This window comes from Carlito syrichta, unplaced genomic scaffold, assembly GCF_000164805.1.
Source record: "Carlito syrichta isolate Samal-C Ts95f unplaced genomic scaffold, Tarsius_syrichta-2.0.1 Scaffold83815, whole genome shotgun sequence".
In the NCBI taxonomy this organism is placed as follows: domain Eukaryota; kingdom Metazoa; phylum Chordata; class Mammalia; order Primates; family Tarsiidae; genus Carlito; species Carlito syrichta.
In genome coordinates this window covers 556,050-578,889 of record NW_007027911.1, presented here as the reverse complement: position 1 = coordinate 578,889, position 22,840 = coordinate 556,050, and the positions used below count along the sequence as shown (strand labels likewise).

The window sequence follows — 22,840 nt, the reverse complement described above, 5'->3', positions numbered from 1 at the left end:
GGGGAGACTGAGGGGGAAAGGGACTTTGTTTTGGAGACAGGCTGAGGAGGTGGCAAAGGTGGGATCTTGGCAGGCAGTGTTGAGGGGGATGTGAGTGCGTGAGCTTGTGTACACTTGTGAGTGTGTGCGTGTGTAAGTGTGCTTGTAAGGGTGTGAATGTGTGCACCTGTGTGTATGTGAGTGTGCCCTTGTGGGTGCACTTGTGAGTAGGTGTGTGCATGTGTGTGAACATGTGAGAGTGTTTGCTTGTGAGTGTGTGAGCATGTGTGTGTATACTTGTGAATGTGTGCATGTGTGAGCATGTGGATGTGTGCATGTGTATGTGAGTGTGCACTTGTGAGTGTGCCCTTGTGTGTGCACTTGTGAGTGGGTACACACATGAGTGTGTAAGCGTGTATACATGCGTGCACTTGTGAGTATGTGTACTTATGAGTGTGTACACATGTGCATGTGTGCTTATGGGTGTGTGTGCTTGTGTGAGTGAGCGTGTCTGAGCATATACATGTGTGCTTGTGAGTGTGTGTGAGCATGTGTGTGTGTGCTTGTGAGTGTGTGTGTGAGCATGTGCGCTCGTGAATGTGTGAGAGTATGTGTGTGCATCTGTGTATGAGCATGTGTGTCAGCGCACAGGCCTTTGTGTCATGAATCCCAGGCCCCTGTTTCAGGTCCGGCCCCTGGGACTGTGCATCCCCCTCCGCCGCTCAGTGCATCTGGTCCCTCTTCTGCCCCTGCTTCTGTCCCCAGAGACTCTGCAGGCCCTCCATGACTGGGAGTCTCTGCTCCTTGTAACTGAGAGTGACCAGAGGAGGCCAGGGTGCCACCACGTGATTTGTGTGGGTCGCGCATGGGTCTAAAAATAACCTGTCCTGGGGCCAGGAGCCACCAGTCGCGTCCTGGCTGGTCCCTCACTCTGGAAGGTGGAGCTCATTCCTCCCCAACCCTGATCACACCAACCCTCTGGGAGCTGACACAGGGTGGCGCTGGATGCATCAGGAGTCTGTGGGGTCAGGATTTTTGTCACTGGTTGAGGCCTGAGGCAGCTCCTGTGAGTGTGCAAGAGTGGGGTGGGCTCCCCCCGGCTGACTCTTGGGATGCTTGAGGGTGGGACGTATGGGCACCGGATCCTGGGGTGATGTGGTTGTGTCTCCATGTTGTGTTGGTGAATCAGGGCAGCTGGCGTGAGGTCCTGTGGCGGCAGTGGTGGGAGCTCGGGAGATGTGGCCTTTTGGTCACACCATCTCGAGTTATATCCTGGCTCTGTACTTGGTGACTGTGAGTCCTTGACAAGCCATTTAGTCCCCTGATCTGTAAAACGGGCACAGAGTAGTATCCGCCTCTTGGCGCTGTGAGGGTTTAATGAGCTGATCATGGGAGCTGCTGAGTGACTTGGGTGAGTTACCTGCTGTCTCCAGGCCTTTGTTTTCTTGCCTGTAAGATGGGCTGGTGTTGACACAAAGTATGGAAGGGTGGGGTGAGGAGGCTTGAGAGGTGTCCATGCTGCAAGGACAGCTGTAATAACATGCCCCTGCACCCAATGTTTCCCCAGGCTCGCGGCTCTGCGGGGGGCAGGAGGAGGCATGACGCCGCCTCTCAGGAAGACCATGACAAGCCTTACGTCTGTGACAGTAAGTAGGGGTGCCCCACCCTCTACAAAGGCGACCCCCCTGTACTGCTTGACTGTCCCCAGGATCTGGGCACCCCTGGATTCTGCCCTGGCCACTACCTGCTCTTGCCGCTGGGTCCCCGTGCAGAAGATGCACCCCTTTCCCTGCAGTGCCAGCCCTCCTCTGTCTCTCCTTGTCTTTCTCTCTGTGTCTGTGTCTGTCTCTTTCTGCCTGCCTCTCTCTTTCTCTGTCTCCTCCCTCTTTCTGTTTCTCTCTCTTGCTCTGTCTGTCTCTTTTTCTGTCTTCTGTCTTTCTGTTTTTCTCTGTCTCTGTCTCTCTCTCTGTTTTTCTCCTTCCTTTTCTCTGTCTCTATCACTTCCTCTCTCTTTGTTTCTGTCTTTCTCTCTGTCTCTGTCTCCCCCTCCCTCTCTCTCTCTCCCTCTCTCCCTGTCTCTTTGTGTCTCTCTCTGTCTCCCTCTCTCTCACTTTCTCCCTGTCTCTCAGTCTCTCTCTCTTTCTCCACGTCTCTCTCTCTCTCTGTCTCCCTCTCTCTGTTTCTGTAGGATTCATTGTCTATGTCTTCCTGCATTCCAGAGAGTCACCCCTTCTTCCCCACCGAATCCTAGCAGGGCAGGTGACAACCACCCCCTTTAACCCCTCAGGCCCTCTTCAACCTTCCCTGCTACCTCCAGAAGCTCCTTTGGGATAAGAGGTTGCCTGGCCCAGGTGTGGGGTCTGCAGAGGATGAGGGCCCCCAAGGGAACCTGCAGTGTTGAGGGGATGGTCGGCTAGTAGCCACCATTGCCCAGAGTGCTGGGTGATAGGTCTGACACCCATGCCTCAGCGTCTCTGCGGCTGGGTGCCCTAGACCCCCAGAGGCAGCACCCTGAGCTGCATTCCCACCACCTCCCTCCATCTCTGGGGACTAGCTCTGCCGGGAAATGGCTGCTGTGAGCCTGTGACAGCGTGGGTGGGACCTGCACCTCCATGGGATGGTAGTGTGCAGGGCCTTGTCCTCTGTCTCCACTCACATCCTGATTTTAAGATGTCGTTCCATTGTCCTGGGGGTGTTGTAGGATGGGGATGTTGTGCTGGAAGAACCACACTCTGAGTGCATGGGTGCTTGGTGCACAGTCAAGGGTGTCCCTGGGAGGACCCTATGGGAGCATGTACACCTGGCAGGCCTGTCCAAGTGGGGGCAGGGCAGGCCCAGGCTCCAGGACAGGCTAAGCTGAGTGGCTGCCCCCTCAGAGAGCCTCTTTCTCATGCCTCTGCTGTGTATGGCGGGTCCCTGTGCTCCATCTCTGTGTCTCCCAATTCATCCTGACACCCAGACACCCCCGTGTGCCTCCTCTGATTCCCCATGGTGCCATCTCTTCCCGGCCTCTGCTCCTGCCTCCCTGTAGGTGTCTCGCAAGGCTTCTTGCCTGCACCCTGTTTCTGCACAAGGTGCTGCCTCTCCAGCCCTGTGCTTTGTCTGGGGCTCGGGGTGTGGTTTCCTGGCCCTTGGCGGCTGCAACCCTCTTCTTCCTGGGCCCGGCAGCATGATCTCCCCTCTTTCCCTGCTGGAACAGTTCACTGCCCTCCTCTGCGCCTCTCAGGACATGGCATGGCAGCTCGGTGATTAATAGACTTTATTTTTATCTGGTGCCCTTCAGACATGTGATCCTTTGGGATAGAAATGACCTTTGGAGAGGTCATAAGGCCCACCGCCCGCACCGGGCCAAGAGTGCTTTTTATAGTCTCTAATGCATCCTCAGTCCAGAGGTGTCTGGCTCCTCCGGGTGTCCCCAGGGATGGGGCTCTATAGCTGCCCCTTCTGCCTAGGGCCAGTGGTGTGCAGTGCTTGGGTTTCTTTCATGGGATCAGGGACTCATTCCTCCCATCTATACCTGAGCACGCCCGCCTGTTGGAGGGAGTGCCAGCCATGCGACCCCAAGAGCAGCAGGCTCTGTGTCAGCACAGCTCAGTCTGCAGACGTCCTCGTTTCTCCCACCCTTAAGGCTCCACAGTCCTCAGCTGGAGCTGCTCCCCTAAACCCCTTGGGCGTAGGCTCTCCCATGACACGGTGCGTGATCCTCCTTCCAAAGATGTTGCTGAGCTCAGCCCTCCCATGAGGCAGATCCAGTCATGGGTGACTTCAGAGTGCAGGATTCGACAAAGGCAAACTTGGAGACGCTGCCGAGAGTTCCGCTCTGGGCTCCCGATTTGCATCCTGCCATCCTGTAGCATCTGTGCTTTGCTCCATGCAACTTCCGCCCGCCACTGGTTATTTACAAGAACATCAGGCTGCCTGGGACCCGGCACCTGTCTGGGCTCATGTGGGGTGGAGGCACCTGTTTTTCAGATGTGACTGTACCTGACTCTTCCCGGCGAGTATTCCCTAAAGGGGCTGCCCCATGGGCTCTCTCCAGAGCCCCTCAGAATACGACTAGACTAGTGTCTAGGTGTGTATCCCCAATGGGGGTGCTCCATAGGCTCTTGTCAGGATCGCTCAGAATGTGACTGGACTCGGGTCTAGGTCTGGCTTCAGTGGCAGACAGTTGGCCACTGCCCTCATCCAGTCACCCCATCTGTCCCTTCTCAGAGAAATTTGGAATCACCTGGACAAAATGTGTTTTTTCCCCAGTCCACAGCATGTGCTTGGACACTTGACTTGCTCTGTCAGTTGTCTTGAATGTTTACCAAGACTAAGGACTAGGGCTCTGTCCCTTCTTGTAATCTATTACCTGAGAACATGGGCCCAGGACCCGGAAGCAAAGCAATGGGATGGGACTCTGGGAAAGACTGATGGTGTTCGCCAGGTGTAGACCTGGGCCAGCTGCTCAGCAATGCCTAGATGTTTACTGGAATTCAGATTCCTGGGCCCCCCACTGGCCCTCCTGAGTCAGAGCCACTGGGTGGGGCAGGCCCCGGAGTCCGAGTTTTCTAGAGTTGCTCAGGTGCCCTGACTTTTGAGAGTGTCTGGGCTACTTGTTCCAACATGGAGGCTCCTGACCTCTGTCCGCTGAGCCCTGGCATGGTCTTCACTGTCTGCAACTGGATGTTTGGGTCCAAGGAGCCCTCAAAACTGGCTGAGCTCCTGTTAAGTGGGTCACCTTGGAATCCTCTTTCTGGGCCTTTCTGATGGGTGTGAAACGTGGCAGCCTAGCCTTGGCTTCTGTCTCCTCGGGAGCTTCATTTCTCATGGTGTTGCCAGCCTGTTTGTGTGTGTGTGTTGTGGTGGGAGGGAACAGCTGCATGGAGGAGCCCTGCTGGGGAACCTGAGTCACTGGGTAGTTTCCTGGCTGCTCCCAGCTTGGTGTCCTGAGGATGCCATGGGGCCGACTCTTGACAAGAGACCCACTTTTCCATTTCTTTGTTCAGGAAACATCACAAGTCAGTGCTTATGGGCAAAGTTCAGGGACACCTTGTCCCTGAGCCTGGCCAGCTCTGGGGAGTAGGGAAGAAGGAAGGAACAGGGAATCTTCTCTTCTGCCCGTTTTCTCTGGGCCTCGGAAATAGTTCCTGTCAGTGGTGCTCTCAGGGTCAGAGCCCATACCGGCATCTTACAGACAATCTCTGTCAGCCCCCATGCTGGTCTTGGGAGCTGGGGATGACTGATTTCATGTTGCCATGGGGAAACCAAGGCTCAAAGCCTTGAGGGACTTGTTCCAGGTCCTGCAGCTGGAGATGCCATAGTAGCCGGGATGTAGGGTCTAGTGTCCCCCTCCGGGTCCCACCAGCCTGGGGCATCTCCTGAAAGCAGCTGCTGCACAGGCCTCTGCTGCAGAGTGTGTCCTCAATCCTGGAGCTTGGCTTCCACCCCGGAGCATGGCCCCTGAGCTGAGCACAAGGCCTCAAGGCGGAGAGCCAGTGTGCCTGACCCAGGGGCGAAACCCTGGCCACCATGGAGGCTGACTGCTGCAGGCTGGGTGGGCAGGGTGAGTTATGGGAGTCCAGGCTCTCAAGTTTAAGCCTGTTAGGATTACTCCTCCCCACGAGGGCCTTGGGGTGCATCCGTGACAGGATCAAGTGACTGTGCACATCCGTGACATGTGCCAAGACCAAGTCCTCCCTAGCCTCTGCCCCACAATATCCTGAGCCCCTTGCCACCACAGATGTGTGTTTGGTGGCATGATCCTGTGGTCTGCCTGTTGGATGTTCACACAGGTCACCTGCTCGGCACTGGCCTCTGCATGAGGCCTCCACTGCTTTCTGGAGGCAGAGCTGCGGGTCTCAGTTCTCGGGCTGGGTTCTCATTTCCAGCTGTGGGTCTGGGGTGAGCTGGGAGGGGCTGGTGGCTGTGGAGCGTCTGCACTTGTCCAGAGTTGAGAATGTCCTGTTGCCCAGGCTCGGCAGGCATGTGGGGAAGCATGTGCGGGGAAGGCCACCATGATGGTTCGCTTCTGTGTGCTTCAGAATGGATCTCGCACCTATTTCCTCATTTCCTGTTTCCAGTACACGTGGACAGTAGAGGCTGACCTCTTATAAGGAGGTCACATGGCCAGGGGTTTAAAGGAGGCCACCATGGGCACCCTGGGTCTAGCATGTCAGAGGATGCCAGAAAGCCCTGGTGAGCCTGGGTGGACCTGGTGCAGATCTCAAGTTGGGGGACGGAGGAGGAGAGGCTGTAATGGGAATGCAGCTTGCTGATGTGTGCCTGGTCTGGAATGTTCTGTGGCTTCCTCTGCATGAGCTCGTCAGTCCTTGCAGTGGTGCCACCACTCTTCTGCAGATTAGGAGACTGGGGGGATGGGGTTAGTGGACTTTCCAGGGTCAGGGTGAACCAGGGCCTAGCTGGGGTTTGACCCGTCATCAATCTCCCTCTCCCCACCAGCACACACAATCACTCACCTCTGGACCTGCTGGACCCGTGTGGCCTTGTGCCGACTACTCAGGCTGCCTCATGCCGTGAAGACCGGTGTCCGCCCCCTCACACTGGACTAGGAGTCTTCTAAGCATAGGCCTGTGTCATTACCACCTGGTATCCAGGCCCCACATACCCCCATGGTGATGACGTGTTTCTGGAGGAGGGAGTGGGGGATTGTGCCTACCAGGACAGAGGGTGGGTCAGCTTGGTAACAGTGGGTGTCTGAGTGGAGGTTGGGCACAGCTGTGGGGCATGGGTTGGAGGGCTGTGGATGAATGGCTGAGGGCGTGGGTTGGGGGGTGCAGGCGACTGGCTGAGGGGCATGGGCTGGGGGATTGTTGATGGCTAGCTGTGGGGCAAGGCCAGGGGTGTGTGGGAAGCCAACTGTGGGGCACAGGCTGGGGGGGGTGCAGGTAGCTAGCTGTGGGGCACAGGTTGGGGAGAATACAGGGTGGCAGGCTGCAGGGCACTAGCTTGGGGGGTGCGGGGGGGGGGCGGACTGCACAGTCAACGGCAACTTGTGATGATTCAGAGATATCTTGGGAGGTGACTCTGTGGGCCCAGGTGTTCAGGGAGTTCCAAGTGCTGGTGAGCTGTGGGGTCTGGGTGCAGGGACAGTAGGAATGAGAGGACAGCAAAACAGAGGGCTTCAGGGAAGGGAACCCAGGACCACAGATGACAGATACGGGTCAGGGGTTGGAAATGACAGGAGCTTGGCTGGAACACCTGAGAGGTAGTCATTTTGGGGTGATGAGGCCTATGTCGGAGTCTGTGGAACAGCAGGATGTCCAGAGGGGAGCGTCCAGCAGGCACTCCTGGGTGTGTTTCCCCAGGGGACCTAAGCACCTGTGTGTAAGTTGTGGGAGAAGGAAGGGCTGCTTGGGAGGGGCTGGGCCAACAAGGGAAACTGCCCTGTGAAGGCAGCTCTGGTGTCAGTCACCCCCAGCAGGGCTCAGAGACCCTACAGAGGACTCTAGCAAATTCCCAGGGGCCTGGGACAGCCACACCTAGGGTAGTTGGGTTTGATTTTTGGCCTTTCTCTTTTCCCCTCTCTAATTAACAATTGACAGTACTACTTAATGTTTGAATGATTTTTTATTGTAATATTAAAAGAAATCATAGAGCTGGGTGCTGTGACGCACACCTGTAATCCCAGCACTTTGGGAGCCTGAGGTGGGAGGATTGCTTGAGCCAGAAGCTCTAGACCAGGCTGGTCAATGTTGCAAGACCTTCTTTCTGCAAATTATTTGAAAAATCAGCTAGGTGTTGTGGTGGTGCGTGCCTGTAATCCTAGCTATTTGGGAGGCTGAAGCAGGAGGATCGCTTGAGCCTAGGAGGTCGAGTCTGCAGTGAGCTGTAATCGTCCTACTGCACTCCAGCCTGGGCAACAGAGTGAGACCATATTTCTAGAAAATAAGAAAAAAAGGATTATGTTGTACTCTTAATTTAGGCTAACTAAAGGCATGCGAAAGCAGGACTCGCTAGAACAGGCCTCCGCAGTGCTGCCTGACGCGTGATGTGTAGAAGAAGATGGACAGTTCCGGAGCCAGAAGCCCAGGGCTTGGAACCTGCTGTGTTACTTCCGAGCTGTGACCGCCTGAGAGTCACAGAGCCTCTTTGAGCCCCAGGTTTTTGATGCGTCAAGTGAGGACAGTGTTAACCTTAGTGGCTTAGAAGGGGATTGAATGAGATGCCACTCACTGCCTGGTGCCGGGCATGCTCCAGAATAGCCACTTACTTTATACTCAATTGAGAAAATGTGTGCACTTGACAACTGAGCTGCATCCCAGTGCAGTGTGTACTGTGCCCGGCGGCTGGATGTGAGGTCCAGGGTCAGGTCCAGTGCATGCTCAGACACGGCTCATGTGTGGAACACATGTTATATGCTGCCCTGTGTGGAGCATTCTGCAAGGACGAACCCATTCAGGTCTCATAGCACCCTCGAGGTGCAGATAACCTGCTATCCCATTTGACAGACAAGGACACTGAGGCTTAGGAATGCTGAACGACTTGCCAGGGCCACTAGCCCATGGGCTGACCCAAGGAGGCTGGCCCAGGGCCCATCATAGCCAGGCCCCACCTCTCAGCAGACAGGACTGGGTCCCACTGACAAACGCGTGTCATGCTTGGGGCCGGGCCCCCGTGTTTCTCTATGGGACCCAGAGTCAGGTGCTGTGGTATTTTGAAACAGTCCTGTTGCTTGTCTCCATCCTTACTGGTTTTAACGGGGAGCCACATTTACACATGGAAAATTCCCACAGCAAGCAAGTCATGCTCCCTGATGAGGACATGGAACTTACAGGCACTGGGGTGTGATAAATCCCAGTCAGTGCCTGTCCCAGGAAGGCGGCTCCCTGCCCTGGCCTAGCCCCTGTGCTGCTGTCCAGAAGAATCCAGTTTAAAATTAGCATCAAGGGTGGCCTGAGGGGAGATGAGAAGCCATAGGAAGGCTGGGTGTAGGGGGAGCACGTGTGCAGCTGGCCTTGAGGGGTGGGTGTATGTGCAACCTGTCTGGTGAGGTGTGCAGATTGGAAGGGGCTCATGAGGGAGGACTGTGGGGGTGGGGGAGGGAGGCTCTGCAGTGGTAGCGGGCAGATCTGTGTGAGGAGCCGGGAGACACAGTGCCCAGGAGGGACAGCCCTGTACGGCCAAGGCCCAGCTTGCCTCCCCACTCACCCTCCATTCTGGGGCTAAGGCCTTCTGGCCAGTCTCCACCAGAGGGAAGAACAAGGGCATGTGCAGCAGCCATGGAGGGCAGCTGGGCCTGGGCGTGGGTGGGAGTCTGTGGAGCACAGGTAGGCCTGAGTGTGGGTAGCAGGGCCTGTGGAGGGCAGCTGGGCCTGGGTGTGAGTGGGGAAGGGCTGTGGAGGGTAGCTGGGTCTTGGCATGGGTAGGGGGTGCTGTGGAGGGCCACTAAGTCTGGGTATGGATGGGTGGGGGTTCTGTGGAGGGCAGCTGTGCCTGGGCATGGGTGGTGGGGGGCTACGGAGGACAGCTAGGCCTGGGTGTGGATGGGGGTGCTGTGGAGGGCAGCGGGGCCTGGGTGTGGGCTGGGGTGGACTGTGGAGAGCAGCTGGGCCCGAGCATGGGTGGGGGTGCTGTGGAAGGCAACCAGGCCTGGGCGTGGGTAGGTAGGGCTGTGGAGGGCAGCTAGGCCCCTGCGTGGGTTGGGGAGCTGTGGAGGATAGCTGGGCCTAGGTGTGGGTTTGTGGGGGCTGTGAAGGGCAGCTAGGCCTGTGCGGGAGTGGGGAGTCTGTCAAAGATGGCTAGGCCTGGGTGTGGGTGGGAGTGCTGTGGAGAGCAGCTGGGCCTGGAGGTGAGTGGGGTGGGCGTTGTGGAGGGCATCCGGGTCTGGGTGTGGGTGGGGAGATCTGTAAAGGGCAGCGAGGCCCAGGCGTGGGTTGGGGGAACTGCGGAGGGCGCCTAGGCCTGGGCATGGGTGGGAGGGAGCTGTGGAGGGCAGCTGGGCCTGGGCATGGATGGGGGTCTGTGGAGGGCAGCTAGGCCTGGATGTGGGGGGGATCTGTGGAGGGTGGCTGGGCCTGGATGTGGGTTGGGAGGGGGTGCTGTGGAGGACAGCCAGGCTTGGATGTTGGTGTGGGGGTCTGTGGAGGGCAGCTGGGCCTGGGCATGTGTGGGTGGTGACTGTGGAGGGCAGCTGGGCCAGGGTGTTGGTGGGTGGGGGCTGTGGAGGGCATCCAGGCTTGGACGTGGTTTTGGGGGGCCTGTATAGGGCAGCCAGGCCTGGGTGGGGAGAGATGCTGTGAAGGGCAGCCAGGCCTGGGCATGGGTGAGAAGGCCTGTGGAGGGTGGCTGGACCTGGATGTGGGTGGGAGGGCTGTGGAGGGTGGCTGGGCCTGGGTGTGAGTGGGGGTGGGCCATGCCACACAGAGGCTCATCTGGACCCAGATCCTGGCTCTGCCCTCTAGGGAGCTGCATAGACACCTCAGACTCAGTGTCCTCTTCTGTAAGTCCCCCCCTCCAGCTCCTGTGTAGTCCTGCAGGGATGCTGTGACCTGGCTGTGTGTGGGCCAGCGACTGGGAGCCTCACAGTTGATGGGCTCTACGGTAGGTCTACATGATAATGAGGTGGTCAGGGTGGTACTGCATAGAGGGGTTGGCGTCCTGGGATTGGGAGCAACGGGGCAGACAGGATGGGTCAGGCGCTGGCTCTGGCGCTAGTTCTGTAATTGCCTTAGGCCCCTGTTCCTCTCTCAGAAGCCCCTGGCTCAGATCCCCACTGCGTGCGCCAGGCTGGGCTGATGAAAACGCTCCAGAGTCATTAAGTTATCAGTGGGGAAGGTGCCACGTATCCTGCAGGAAGGAGGCTGCTCTGCGCAGGCTTTGTTCACAGACTGCCTGACCGATCCCTTCTCCTTTCCTCCTCTTCCCTCCCCTCTCCCCCTCCCCCTGCTTTCCTTCCCCTTCCCTTCACCCCTACCGAAGCACAGGTTGGGCTGGGGCGGGCACATGGTGCCATGTGGGACAGCGCCTAAGGCCTCCGTACCTTTGGATGGGCACTCTGGGTGGGAGTGGTGGACGTAGCCACGTGGCAGTCGACAGATGGCCTGGCCTGGGAAGGAGGGAGCTGCCTGCCTCCGCATCACTGCCTGCGGGGAGCACAGAGTCCAGGTACGCCTGCCAAGGTGACAGGAAGGACAAAGCTGTGCACAGGTGGGTGGCTGGTTGGTGGGGGCTTCATGGGGACATGAGGCACAGAGCCCCGGGGAGGCCGGATAGAAGGTGGGCACAGGCCCTGCAGCCATAGCGGTCGGTCGGCCCAGCTCCCAGAGTGAGGCTGCCGCCGGACGGAAGGACCGCAGATGGCCCCACACACATCTCAGCATGTTCTTTGCCACCCTCTGTCCCTGCCATTCTGCTACCCAGACTTCAGTGGGGAAGTGGTTAGACATATCTCTTGGGCTTCTTTGCTGTCTGCACGACTGGCCGTGGTGATGGTGGTGCTGAGCATACCTGAGACCTCTATGTGCTGGACCTGTCTCAGACATGCTTCCTCATGTGACACTCCCTCCTGGGGCTCTCTTGCATGGCGCTCCTTCAACTGGCTCTTCCTGCTGTGACTGGTGCTGTCACGATCACCCCATTTTCCGAGGCGGATGCTGAGGCACAGAGAGGTTCAGCAACTTGTCTGAGATCACACAGTCACTAGCAGAGCTGGGAACTGAACCTGAGAAGTTCAGAACTGGCCCGTCTGCTCACCACTGTGGATGCTGCCTCTCTGGGGGCAGGGCTGACCCAGAAGCAAGGCCAGAGCCATGGATGAAACTGGACGGATGACTACCAAGGTCAAGGTCAAGGTTGTCTCAGGTGGGGTCTCAGGGTTGCTTGCTGGGGAAGTCAGCCCCCTACTGGGCTGTGCCTACCCACAGCCCCCTACTTGGCTGTGCCTACCATTGTACCCAACCCACCCCTCACTGTCTACATCTGCACTCCTCCACAGAGCAGGTCAGCTTGTGGATCTCTGTCCTCCTGATGCCTACTGGGTGGGTGTCTAATAAATGCCTCTTGAATGAAAGAGCTGGTGAGGAAGGGTGACAGGCAGAGGGAGGCAGTCACACATGCAACTCCTCATCCCCAGGCTCTTCATACAGAATCTGGCTTCAGGAAGTTCTGTGTTCTACCTGGTTCTGATTCTTTCTGTAACCAAGCTCAGACCTCAAGGCTGCCCATCTGCTTTGTCCGTCCATCCAGGAGGGCAGTAGGTGTAGGGTGGGTGGCGTTAACTCCTTCTAGCATGGTGGTTCTCAGACTTGAGAGCATGTCAGAATCACTGAGGGGATTCACACATGGGTCCTGCCTGGCCCCAGCATTTCCAATCCTGCAGGTCTAAGTGGAACCTGAGGACGGGTGCTCTGGGAGTTCCCAGAGGCGGTACTGCTCCCAGGACCACCCTTGGAGTCTCTATCCTAACCAAAGGGTTTGCTGTAAACATTTTACTCTCTGTGGCGCTGGGGAGGAAGACAGGAGTTTTGGCTTAGGTTTGCTTTTGCAGACTTAAGTACAGGCAGTCTGAATTTAACGTGGGTGGATGATCAGATTCCCTAAGCCAGCCTTGTCCATCTCCTGGATTCCCACAGGGCGACTCTGAACCACTCATCACCACTCAGCAAGTGCATCTTGAAGGTGGATGTGTGCGTGGCAGCTTGTAAGGGGGTTTGTTGGTGTCAAGAGGAGGTTGTGTGAAGCTGTGGTTAGAGAGAGCCTCCAGGGCAGGCTGAGGAGAGATGCCTACCCTGATAGGTAATGAATCCCCCATCAGAGTAGGCTTTTAGAGTATTCATGGGAATAAGACAGTTCTACAGATGGGTAGACTGAGGGACCATCCAGATCCTGAAGTTCTGTGGTCAAGGAACACAGTGGTGCTGGCCTGAGAGAGGCGCTGTGGGTGGACCAGAGGCCATGGAGGCTCTGTGTGTGCTGGTGGCATTACCACTTCCCTTAGTAAATGTTTGCTCCTCACCAGCAGTCTGTTTGGTGACTAAATGGACTTATGTCCAATGATCCCATAATCTGCTGCTCATTAACCTCAAATCATCTAAAAGGCTAAATCGAAAAAGCCACACTCAGGCCAGAGGGCACTGCAGGGGCCTCTTTGGGTCCTGCTTCCCAAATCGCATGGAATTGAGATGCGTAGTGACATTTTAGTCTAAGGTTCTGCAGTATCTGTGGGGGGCAGGGGGAAGAGGGAGAAAGAGAGAGAGAGAGAGAGGGAGGGAGGGAGAAAGAGAGAAGAAGAGAGGGAGAGAGAGAGAGAGAGGGACAGACAGAGAGGGAGGGAGGGTGGGAGGGGAAAGAAAAAGGAAGAAAGGGAGAGAGAGGGACAGAGAGAGAGGGAAGGAGGGAGGGAGAAGCAGGGAAGGAGGGAAGGAGAGACGGATAGAAAGAGAGAGGGAGGGAGGGAGAAGAGAGAGGGAGGGAAAGAGGGACAGAGAGAGGGATGGAGAGAGAGGGAGGGAAGGAGAGATAGGGAGGGGAGTAGGGAGAGAAGGAGGGATAGAGAGTGGGAGGGAGGGAGAAAGGGAGGGAGGGAAGGAGAGGGAGAGAAGGAGAGGGAGGGAGAAAGAGAGAGAGGGAGTGAAAGGAGAAAGAGAGAGAGGGAAGGAAGGAGGGAGTGAGAGGGACAGAGAGAAGGGGGAGAGAGGGAGAGAGAGGAATAGAGGGTGAGAGAGGGAGAAGGAGAGAGAGGGGAAGAGAGAGAAGAAGAGAGAGAGAGGGTGAGAGAGAGGAAGAGAAAGACAGGGAAAGATAGGAGGGAAAGGGAGAGAAAGAGGGAAGGGGGAGAGAGAGGGAGAGAGAGTGGAGGAGAGAGAGAGGATGACAGAAAGGAAGAAGGAGAAAGGGAGAGGGAGAAGGAGAGAGAGAGGAAGGAAGAGGGAGGGGGAGAGAGAGAGGGAGAGAGAGGAGAAATGGGGTGGGGGAGAGGGTGAGAGAGGATACATGAATGTAGTCGCCAGTTGTAGACCTTGAACTTATAGTCCTTAGGTCACCAACTTGAATTTCAGACCCTCATCTCACCTTCTCAAGGAAGTCCAACCGAGTGCGATTCCATACTATGAGGAAGGGTCCAAGTTCCTTACTCAGGACGATCCAGTACCTAAGATGTGACGAAAAAACTGGCACTCCTTGCCCCTCCCAGCACCCCCCAGCACTTACTGAGCACCCACTTTGTGCTGGGCACTGAGCGAGATGTTTATAGACTCTGTCTATAACCCTTCCCCATCCTTTGGGGTCAATGCTGTTATCCTCATTTTCAGATGAGGGAGAAGGTGCAGAGAGAGACACCTTGTCTGATTTCACGCAGCAGCAAAACTCTTCCATTCATGTGTAGATGTCAATGTGACCATAAGATTGAAACTGGATAAAAGATAGTTCCAAGTTTTAGCTCTGTCTCAAGTCCAAGTAGCTGCAAAACACAGTACTAGAAAGTGCAGTGGGGGTAGCAAGTGAATAATGTGCCCTGACCAGGTGAGCACATTCCAGGGACGTGAGGATGGCAGTCCCAGGAACTGTTAGGACACCCACACCACTGTGATGCACAGACTCGGCTGTGTTAGCAGATGCTGAAGGGCAGCTGGTGAAGTCCTCCCTCAGGAAAGCCAAAACTGGAACAGGAGGGGCTGCTTACATGCAGGGAAGACTCAACATTAGCCCCAAACTTCGTTCCCAACAACAAAACACGAAGCCGACTTCTCTGAAACAGGAAACACTCGCTTTTGCCATTTTAACATCGAGTCCTGATGATTCTTACGGGCGAGTTAAGCCAAGATAAAATAGTTTATATAAACGTGGGAAAGAAGAGACAGCATCATTTTTGCCAATGTTTGTCTCCCCAAATCCCCAAGAGAATGCAGGAGAAGAAGCCCCTCCCAAAGTAACAGGCATGGGGGCTGATGGCTGGGCAGTGGCTCTTGCATACTCTTGGGGTCACAGCCAGGGATTGGGCCTCAGGAGCTGGATTGGCCTGTCTGGGACTGAGGCTTGTGCCCCTCCTACTTGCGAGGTGTTCATGGCACATGCTGGTGTGACTTGGCCATGTGAATTCATGGAAGGAGGTTCTTAGGTCCTGCAGGGCGGGGTGGTTTGTCCTGCCTGAGTGTACATGAAGACCCCCTAGGCTTCTGCCCCCAGCAGGGGGTGGAGATGGAACTCTGCAGGGGTGTGAGGGGGAGGCTGAGGTGGCTGTATGGCCTAGGCTGGTCAGTGATGCTTCCCTCCTCCTAGGCTTCCAGAGCCAGCTTGCTCATTCAACCCAGAGATCATGCTGTCACAGGTCTGGGCCATTGGGTGCCTTGGCTTCTTGGTACTCACATGAGCGTGGCATGCGTTTCTCGGGTATAGAATTGCAGGGTGACGTGTCACACATTCGCTGTGTAAAACCTCTCTGCTTCAGCATGTCGGCCACGGCATGTGAAGGGACCCTGGGGAACCCAGGAAGTGTACAGTCTTGTGGTTGTACCATACCGGCTGTGTGTTCCCAGGCAACTCACCTGGTGTAGCTGGGCCTCGTGTGCCTTACTGGTGCTAAGGGTGTAGGGTGGGCGGACTCCAGTCCTTGGGATTCAGTCATTTGAACGGTGATCCTTACCATGCACCAACACTGTCCAAAGGGCCCTGCATAGAAATGGACTTATCACAACATTCTGTGGCTTTCTCTCTGAAGACACTGAGGCACAGTGAGATGGACTGGTATGCCAAGTCTCACAGCTGGGAAACGGCAGAAGCTCTGTGTCTCCTAACCTCCATGCTCTGTCTTCAAGGTTTTGCTTTCCAGGAGCCATTCTGTTTTAAGGGTGTTGGTTCTGTGGAGTGGAGGCAGGGGTCTGGGGTGGAGGACAGTAGCCATGTGGCAGAGGTGTGGGGTGGAGGCTGTGTGAGGAGGCCTTGTCCTGGGGTGGAGGATGGTGGCTGTGTGGCAGAGTTTGCTGACACTTGCTCCCTGTGCTCCTCTCCTTGCAGTCTGTGGCAAGCGGTACAAGAACCGACCGGGCCTCAGCTACCACTACGCACACACCCACCTGGCCAGCGAGGAGGGGGACGAGGCCCAGGATCAGGAGACGCGGTCGCCCCCCAACCACAGGAACGAGAATCACAGACGTGAGTGGCTGCGGGCCTGTCAGGCGTCCTTCCCATCTGCCATCTCTTGGTGTCATTGTGGGCAGGCTTCCATGTCTCGGCGGACTGGCCTGGGCACCAGGCAGGGTTCACACATGCATCCCCACTCACCGAGGAAGGCGTGAGTGGGAGGAGGGGAAGCCCTCTACCGGCTGCCGAGTACAATCCTGCACTGTCCCCTCAGCTCCAGAGACCCTCTCACAACTGCTGACCAGTGCCAAGCTGCCCTGAGGCATGTCAGTTCCTAGGCTGGTCCTGGGATATGTAGGTTCCTGGGCCATCTCTGGGTGTGTTGATTTCTGGGCCATCTCTGGGGTATGTCAGTTCCTGGGCGGGCCCCCCCCAGGCATTTCGGTTCCTGGAATATCCCTGAGTGTGTTGGTTCCTGGGCTATCCCTGGGTATGTCAGTTCCTGAGCTATCCCTGGGGTGTGTTGGTTCCTGGGCTATTGCTTGGCATGTTGGTTTCAGGCTGGACCTGAGGTGTGTCAGTTCAGAGAGACTTTCCAAGCATCTGCTTGGCCATGGAGAGCCTAGAGCATTCATGTTTAGAACCATGGATTTGCTCTGGGGCCTGTGATCCTCGCCCAGGGCTCCTATCTCAGGAACTCTGCCTGGGTACCTCATACTCTTTGTCTGAGCCCTCAGACGGCACATTTGGGGTCTGTTATCTGGCTGCTGGACTCTGGAGCCCCGACATGACCCTGAAGGTCGGGGTTTCCATTTCTGTCCTTTATTTTCCATGCCTCAACTTCCAGTTTCGACTTGGGGAATAAAAGTCCTAGCATTACTACTTGCCTTCCCACTGGAGCGTCCCTAGGGTCACTGGGCCTGCAGAAGCCTCACGGTGGGCCAGGATGACCGTCTTCCATGTCTGCTTCAGCATGTGACTGTGCCGAGATCTCTTGGTGAATGTGTGTGGAAGGGTTTCATTTCATCCACAAGACTTGGTGGTAGGTGTTCTTAGAGGGAACAGCTTGACACAGTGAAAGGATCAGAGTATAAGTCTGAAGGGTGCATGTCAGCCTATCAACTTGGTCAGTGGACATCACCTAGCCTCATATTTGAAATAATTAACACACTTGGGGCCAAGGCTGTTCTCTGGGTTGGTAAGTGACTCCCCTCCCCCACCCCATGCTCCTCTTCTAATGGTGCCTTCTTCATTGGCCTGCTTGGGCTCATGGTGCCCTCTTCATTGACCTGCCAGTGCTTGTGGTACCCTCTTCATTGGCCCACCAGGGCTCTCAGTGCCTTCTTCATTGACTTTCTAGGGCTCTGATGCCTTCCTCACTGGCCCTCTAGGGCTCTCAGTGTCTTCTTTGACCCACCAGGGCTTTTAGTGCCTCTGTCTCCTTGTCTGTGAAATGACAGCACTCACATGTGCCTGATGGACATGTGGACACTCATCCATCCATCCATTTCACTCATCCATCCATCCACCCACCTACTTACCCATCCATATATCCATCCATCCCATTTACCCATTCATTGACCTACCTACTTACCAATCGTTTATTCATCCATCCATCTACCATCCGTCATCCGTCCATCCATTCATTCATCTACCCATTTATTCATCCACCCATCTACCATCCATCCATCCATCCATTCATCTACTCATCCACCTACTCATACATTTTTCTAGTCATCCCTCCACCCATCCATCCATCCACCTATCCATCCACTCATCCATCCACCATCATCCATCCATTCACCTATCTATCCATTTATCCATCCAAGATTCATTCATCCATCTCCCATCTGTACATTTATCCACCCATCTATTTATTCCTCTACTCATTTATTCATCCATCCATCTACCTTTCATTCATTCATCCATCCATCTGTCCATCCACTCATCCATTTATCCATCCATCCATTTATCTATCCATCTATCCATCCACCATCCATACATTCATTTCTCCATTCATCCTTCCATCTACCATCCATCCATCCATCCACCCACCTTCCGATCCATTTATCCATCCTTTTATCATCCATTCACTCATCTATTCATTTAATAATCACATATTGAATACTGTCTATATGCTGGGATTTGGAAGTATAGACAATGAATAAGATTCAGCCTCTGTCCTTGAGGAGTGTGTCTTGAGTGGAAATGTGTCACTGGGTGTGGGCAGTGTGGTGAGGGCACTTGGGGCTCAAGAGCACAGTTCTGTTTCAATTGTGGCATCTGCATCCCCTAGGAACTTGTTGGATGCAGATTCTCAGGGTCCACCCAATCTCCTGAAACAGAGACCCAAGGGTGGGAGCACCAATCTGGGTTATAAACAGCCCCCCGGAGCACTCTGGTGTGCACAGAAACTTGAGGACCACCACATTAGGGGATTTGCAAAGGCTTCTCTGAAGAGGTGATGTTCAAGTTAGCTCTTGGAGGAATGAGGAATTTCCCAGGAGGAGACAGCATCCCAGGTGGAGGGAATTGTGAGCACAAGGCAGGGAGACGTGAGATCACATGTGCATTCAGACGATGGGGTGAGGTTGGGCAGCCAGAGGGACTGGATGTGGGGAATGGGACAGAAATATGGAAACGTTAGCCGGGCCACCCTTGAGAGTGCTGTGCAGCTTCTGCTCTGCCGGACGCAGGAGACCCAGGGACAGCCACTAGAGGTGAGAACATGACTCACAAAGATAACTGTGTGACTTCTTTTCATTGTTGTGTGCTATGTCTCTTTTATGTAATAGTGTAAATAAACAGAATATACTTTCATAATGTGCTCAGAGCTCCTAAGAGGGAAATGTTTTAAAAATATGGGTCTATGAAATGTATTTCAAGCTTATCTTTCAGGACCATGGAGTTGAAGTTGGGTTGTCCTGGGTCCCTGGAGGCCTCAGTCTTCTCTGCCATGGCAGAGTGCCTGGTACAGCGTCAGGCCTTCCATCTCTGTGGCAGGGAAGTGAGGCCCAGCCCTAGTCCTCCTTTGAGGGCACAGTGTGCTCTGTGGAAATGGAGGGGGAGGGGCGAATTGACTGAGGGTAATGTCTGCTGATGAGATGATCTGAACATGAGCCTAATAATGTGCAGATTGTCTAAAAGAAGCACTTGATGTCACTTCCACACCAATTATGAGACCTAACAGATGCTGGTCTCTGACATCATTTCCCCCAACCTGTGGCCATGGGCAGCCAGTAGCCTTGAGAGAGAGAGAGAGAGAGAGAGAGAGAGAGAGAGAGAGAGAGAGAGAGAGAGGACAGTACATTTGAAACAAGCTTACACATTCTGGATCTCCAAAAGGTGCTAGAAGATCTTGGAGCCCACACAGTCAACTACTGACCCAACTTTGACTCAGGATGTAGGTCCCCCCACCTGGGAAGTTCAGCTGCTGCTGGTGTCCAAAGACCCCTGCAAATACTGGCATTCTTAGGTGGTTGGTGCTTAACTGAGCCATTTACAGATTATAGAGCACATAGCCTCAGGGATGCTCTGGCCCTTGGAGGGATACTGAAGTGACCCTCTCAGCCATGGGTCATCTGCATCCCTGATCTGGTGGCTGAGGGATGGTGTGGAAGCATTCAGTCCAGGGTAAGAATTGTGACCCGCTCACCCTGGTGTCAATGTGGCCAGTTACTCACACTTCTCTGCTACTCAGTGGTCTAGTCTGCTGTCTGAGACAATAGTCTTGCTGAGCCCCGGGGCTGTTGTGAGTCTCAGGACATGTGGCAGCATTGGTGCTGTGCTGCTCATGTGAGCTGGTGTCCTGCCTCTGTCCTGTCTGGGCTGCAGAATGCACGTGTGACCTCCAGGGGCTCCTCTGAGCCAGGTTGCATCTGAGGCAGGGTGGGGACCCTCCTGTCCTGTGAAGCCATGCCTGGGGTCTCAGCCATCTTATGGTCTAGCCATCAGAACCTGGCCTGGCCAGCATACCCTATGTCCAGTCTTGGGTGCAGGACCCTGATCCCTCCCCGCAGGCCATGCATGGGTCTTTTGCAAGCACGTGCCACACCTGTGAGTGACTGTGGCGAGTGTGGGCGGGCCTCCAGGAAGGCATGATGTAGTCCTGCTCTGGAGAACTGCCAGGTTGTTGCGGAAATAAGGCAGAAACGCAAGACCCAGTGGGAGAGAGCTGTGGGAGCGCTGCCTGTGTTTGGAGCCCTGGTTATCTGTGCTGTTGCCTCAGACTGGACAGCCACACGTCTTGTGGTAGTCTCTAGGTCTCTTTTACTCCTCTCACATTCTGGCCTGACTACCCAGAATGTTCTGGATTGAAGAGTGCCCCATGCTGAGCCACAGCAGTGACAATAACGTACTTGCCCGCACTCCTTGGACATGTCAGCCCCAGGTCAGCATGTGCTATCTCCTTCGTCTTCCTGCCGCCCCTAGGACACCAAGGCACATGGGGACCGAGGCTGTGTTCGGGGATGGGGGTGTAGTGCACTTAGGAGTCAGGCACTGCTTCTTGGGAAGCTCACTCATGTCTGCCTTGGCTTGCTTTCCTGCCTTATTAGAAATGAAATTATTTTGCATGTAGAAGAGGGAAGAGGAGATAGGAGGCTGGAACCCCTTGAAGGTGGCAGACATGTCACACATATCCTCTCAGGAGTGTCTGTCAGGCACATGTGAGCACTGTCATTTCATAGACACGGAGACAGAGGCTAGGAGAGTTTGAGCAACTCAGCTCAAACCACACAGCCAACAAAATGGGAAACTGAGATGTGACAGGTGTAGGTTGGATGTCATTTAGTCATGTCAGGACCTCAGAGCCCCACTTGATGGCCCAGCCCAGGCTGTCATGGTCCCACTGATGTCCCTAAAGTTCACCTCTGGCCAACAGTCTAATGCATCACATCATGTAGCGACTTTTCAAAGGAGATTGACATGTTCATAGGTGCTGTCTTAGACACCTGGGCTGATGCAACAGAATTCCACAGACCAGGTGGCTTAAGCAACAGGATTTATCTCTCACGGTTTTGGAGTCTGGAAGGCTGAGCTCTACGTCCCGGCAGGGTCAGTGCTGGTGAGGGCTCCTACCTTCAGGTGCAGACAGCCATTTTCTCTGTGTCCTCACATGACTTCCTTGGTGAGTGTGGGTGGAGACGAGAGAGAAGCAAGCCCTGGTGTCTCATATGGGCACTAATCCCATCATGGGACCCCACTTCATGGCCTCTTTAGACCCAATCACCCCCAAAGGCCCCATTCCAAATTCCACACATTGGGGGTCAGGGCTTTGGCAAATGAACGTACAGTGGGTATGTTGGCTGTTCAAGACTCTTCACTGACTATGCCTGTCTGATGTTACATGGCACCCACCCACTCCTGCACCACAAATTCTGGTTGAGACTTGTTTGGTCACACTCCCAGTGGGACCTCTGGAATGTTAGGTCAGGCCTGCTGGGGTGTGCGATCTGGGGCCACATGCAAGATGCAAATAATTTCACAGGAGTTAGATTAGAAAATATAGTTTATTTAGAAAGTAAGTTAGAGAGAGAAAGTAAGTTAGAGAGAGGGGTTGGAGGGAACCAAAGCTAGAAAACATGGTAGTGGCCATAGCTCCAAAAGCACATGGCCACATCAAAGACTAGTAAGGCAATGGCCGCTGGCTGCTCATGGTTGAATCCTTTTAATCCTTCTCTTTGATGAGGGAAGGCCATTAAGGTGATTGGGTAGTGGTCTGTTCCATGTCATCACGAAGGGGCAGGTAAGCTCAGGTACTAGTGTCAGGTGATGGACAGCAGGCAGATGGGTGGGTTAGTCACATGATTGCTGCCATGGTGGTGGGGTCTGTCTATGTCATGAAGGTCACAAAGGGCTGATTAGGTTAACTTGGGTCTTATGGGTGAAGGCAAACACTTGGAATAGAAAAGCTAATTAGCACAAAACAAGCTGGGGAGGGAAGTTGTAAAACAATTATCAATAACTACCTCTTAGAAACTGGTTCTGTCCTTGGCTAGTGACTAGAGGGTAAGTTAAGTGAACTGCTAGAAAGACATGAGATTTAGGCAATGTTAAAATGGCTGCTCATTGGGTATATTAAATCCATGTTATGTCCTTTCAAAACTCTAATTGGTGATTGAGTTTGATTCTTTTTGTTTTTAACCGTGGAAAAACAAACACAGCATTCTTTTTAATAATCTTCTTGAATCTTTCTCTCTCATTCTGTTTCACTGTCTTTCCTAATGTACATATATATGTGAGGGGGTCCAAAAAACCTGGAATATATTTATTAAAAATTGTGTGTTTATTCTTCAAGCTAAACCTCCAGTCACCTTCAAAGTACTCTCCGTTTTGATGCAGTAGACACTTTTCCACTGCTCAAAACCATTTTGAACTTGTCAATTTTGATGTCTTTTAATGCTTCTGCTGTTTTCTGTTTTACCTCTTCCACATCAGCAAAACGTTACCCTTTGAGGACTTTTTTCATCCAAGGGAACAAAAAAAATTGATTGGGTTGAGATCGGGTGGGACACAGGGGATCACGCCGTTTTTGGTCAAAAACTGCTAAACACTCAGCCCGGTGTGGGCAGGTGCATTGTCGTGGTGGAAGAACCCGTCACCTGTTTGCCACAACTTAGGATGTTTCTTCGGCAAATCGAGGCATAACCTTCTCAAAACTTCCAGATAAAATGTTGGTTGACCATTTGATTCGAATTCTGAGTGTACTGCAAAGAGCCTGCCCTCCAAAAGATATTTCTGTTTTTTGTTTTTTGGGGTTTCTCTATACGTATTGTTGAACTTGCTCTTTTATAAAACCCACAACAGTGTGTGCCTGAAGTGAACCCCCAGGCCTTGTCCT

The 22,840-nt window shown here is 54.4% G+C and overlaps 1 protein-coding gene across 1 annotated transcript in view; it reads left to right on the top strand.

Moving 5' to 3' along the window:
- Positions 1 to 22,840, top strand: part of DPF3 (double PHD fingers 3) — an 81,783-nt gene that overhangs the window by 47,857 nt on the left and 11,086 nt on the right. Inside the window, exons 5-6 of the mRNA XM_021711409.1 lie at positions 1,547 to 1,625; positions 15,934 to 16,071. Coding sequence (XP_021567084.1) covers positions 1,547 to 1,625; positions 15,934 to 16,071 — 217 coding nt within the window. The remainder of the gene's footprint in view (positions 1 to 1,546; positions 1,626 to 15,933; positions 16,072 to 22,840) is intronic.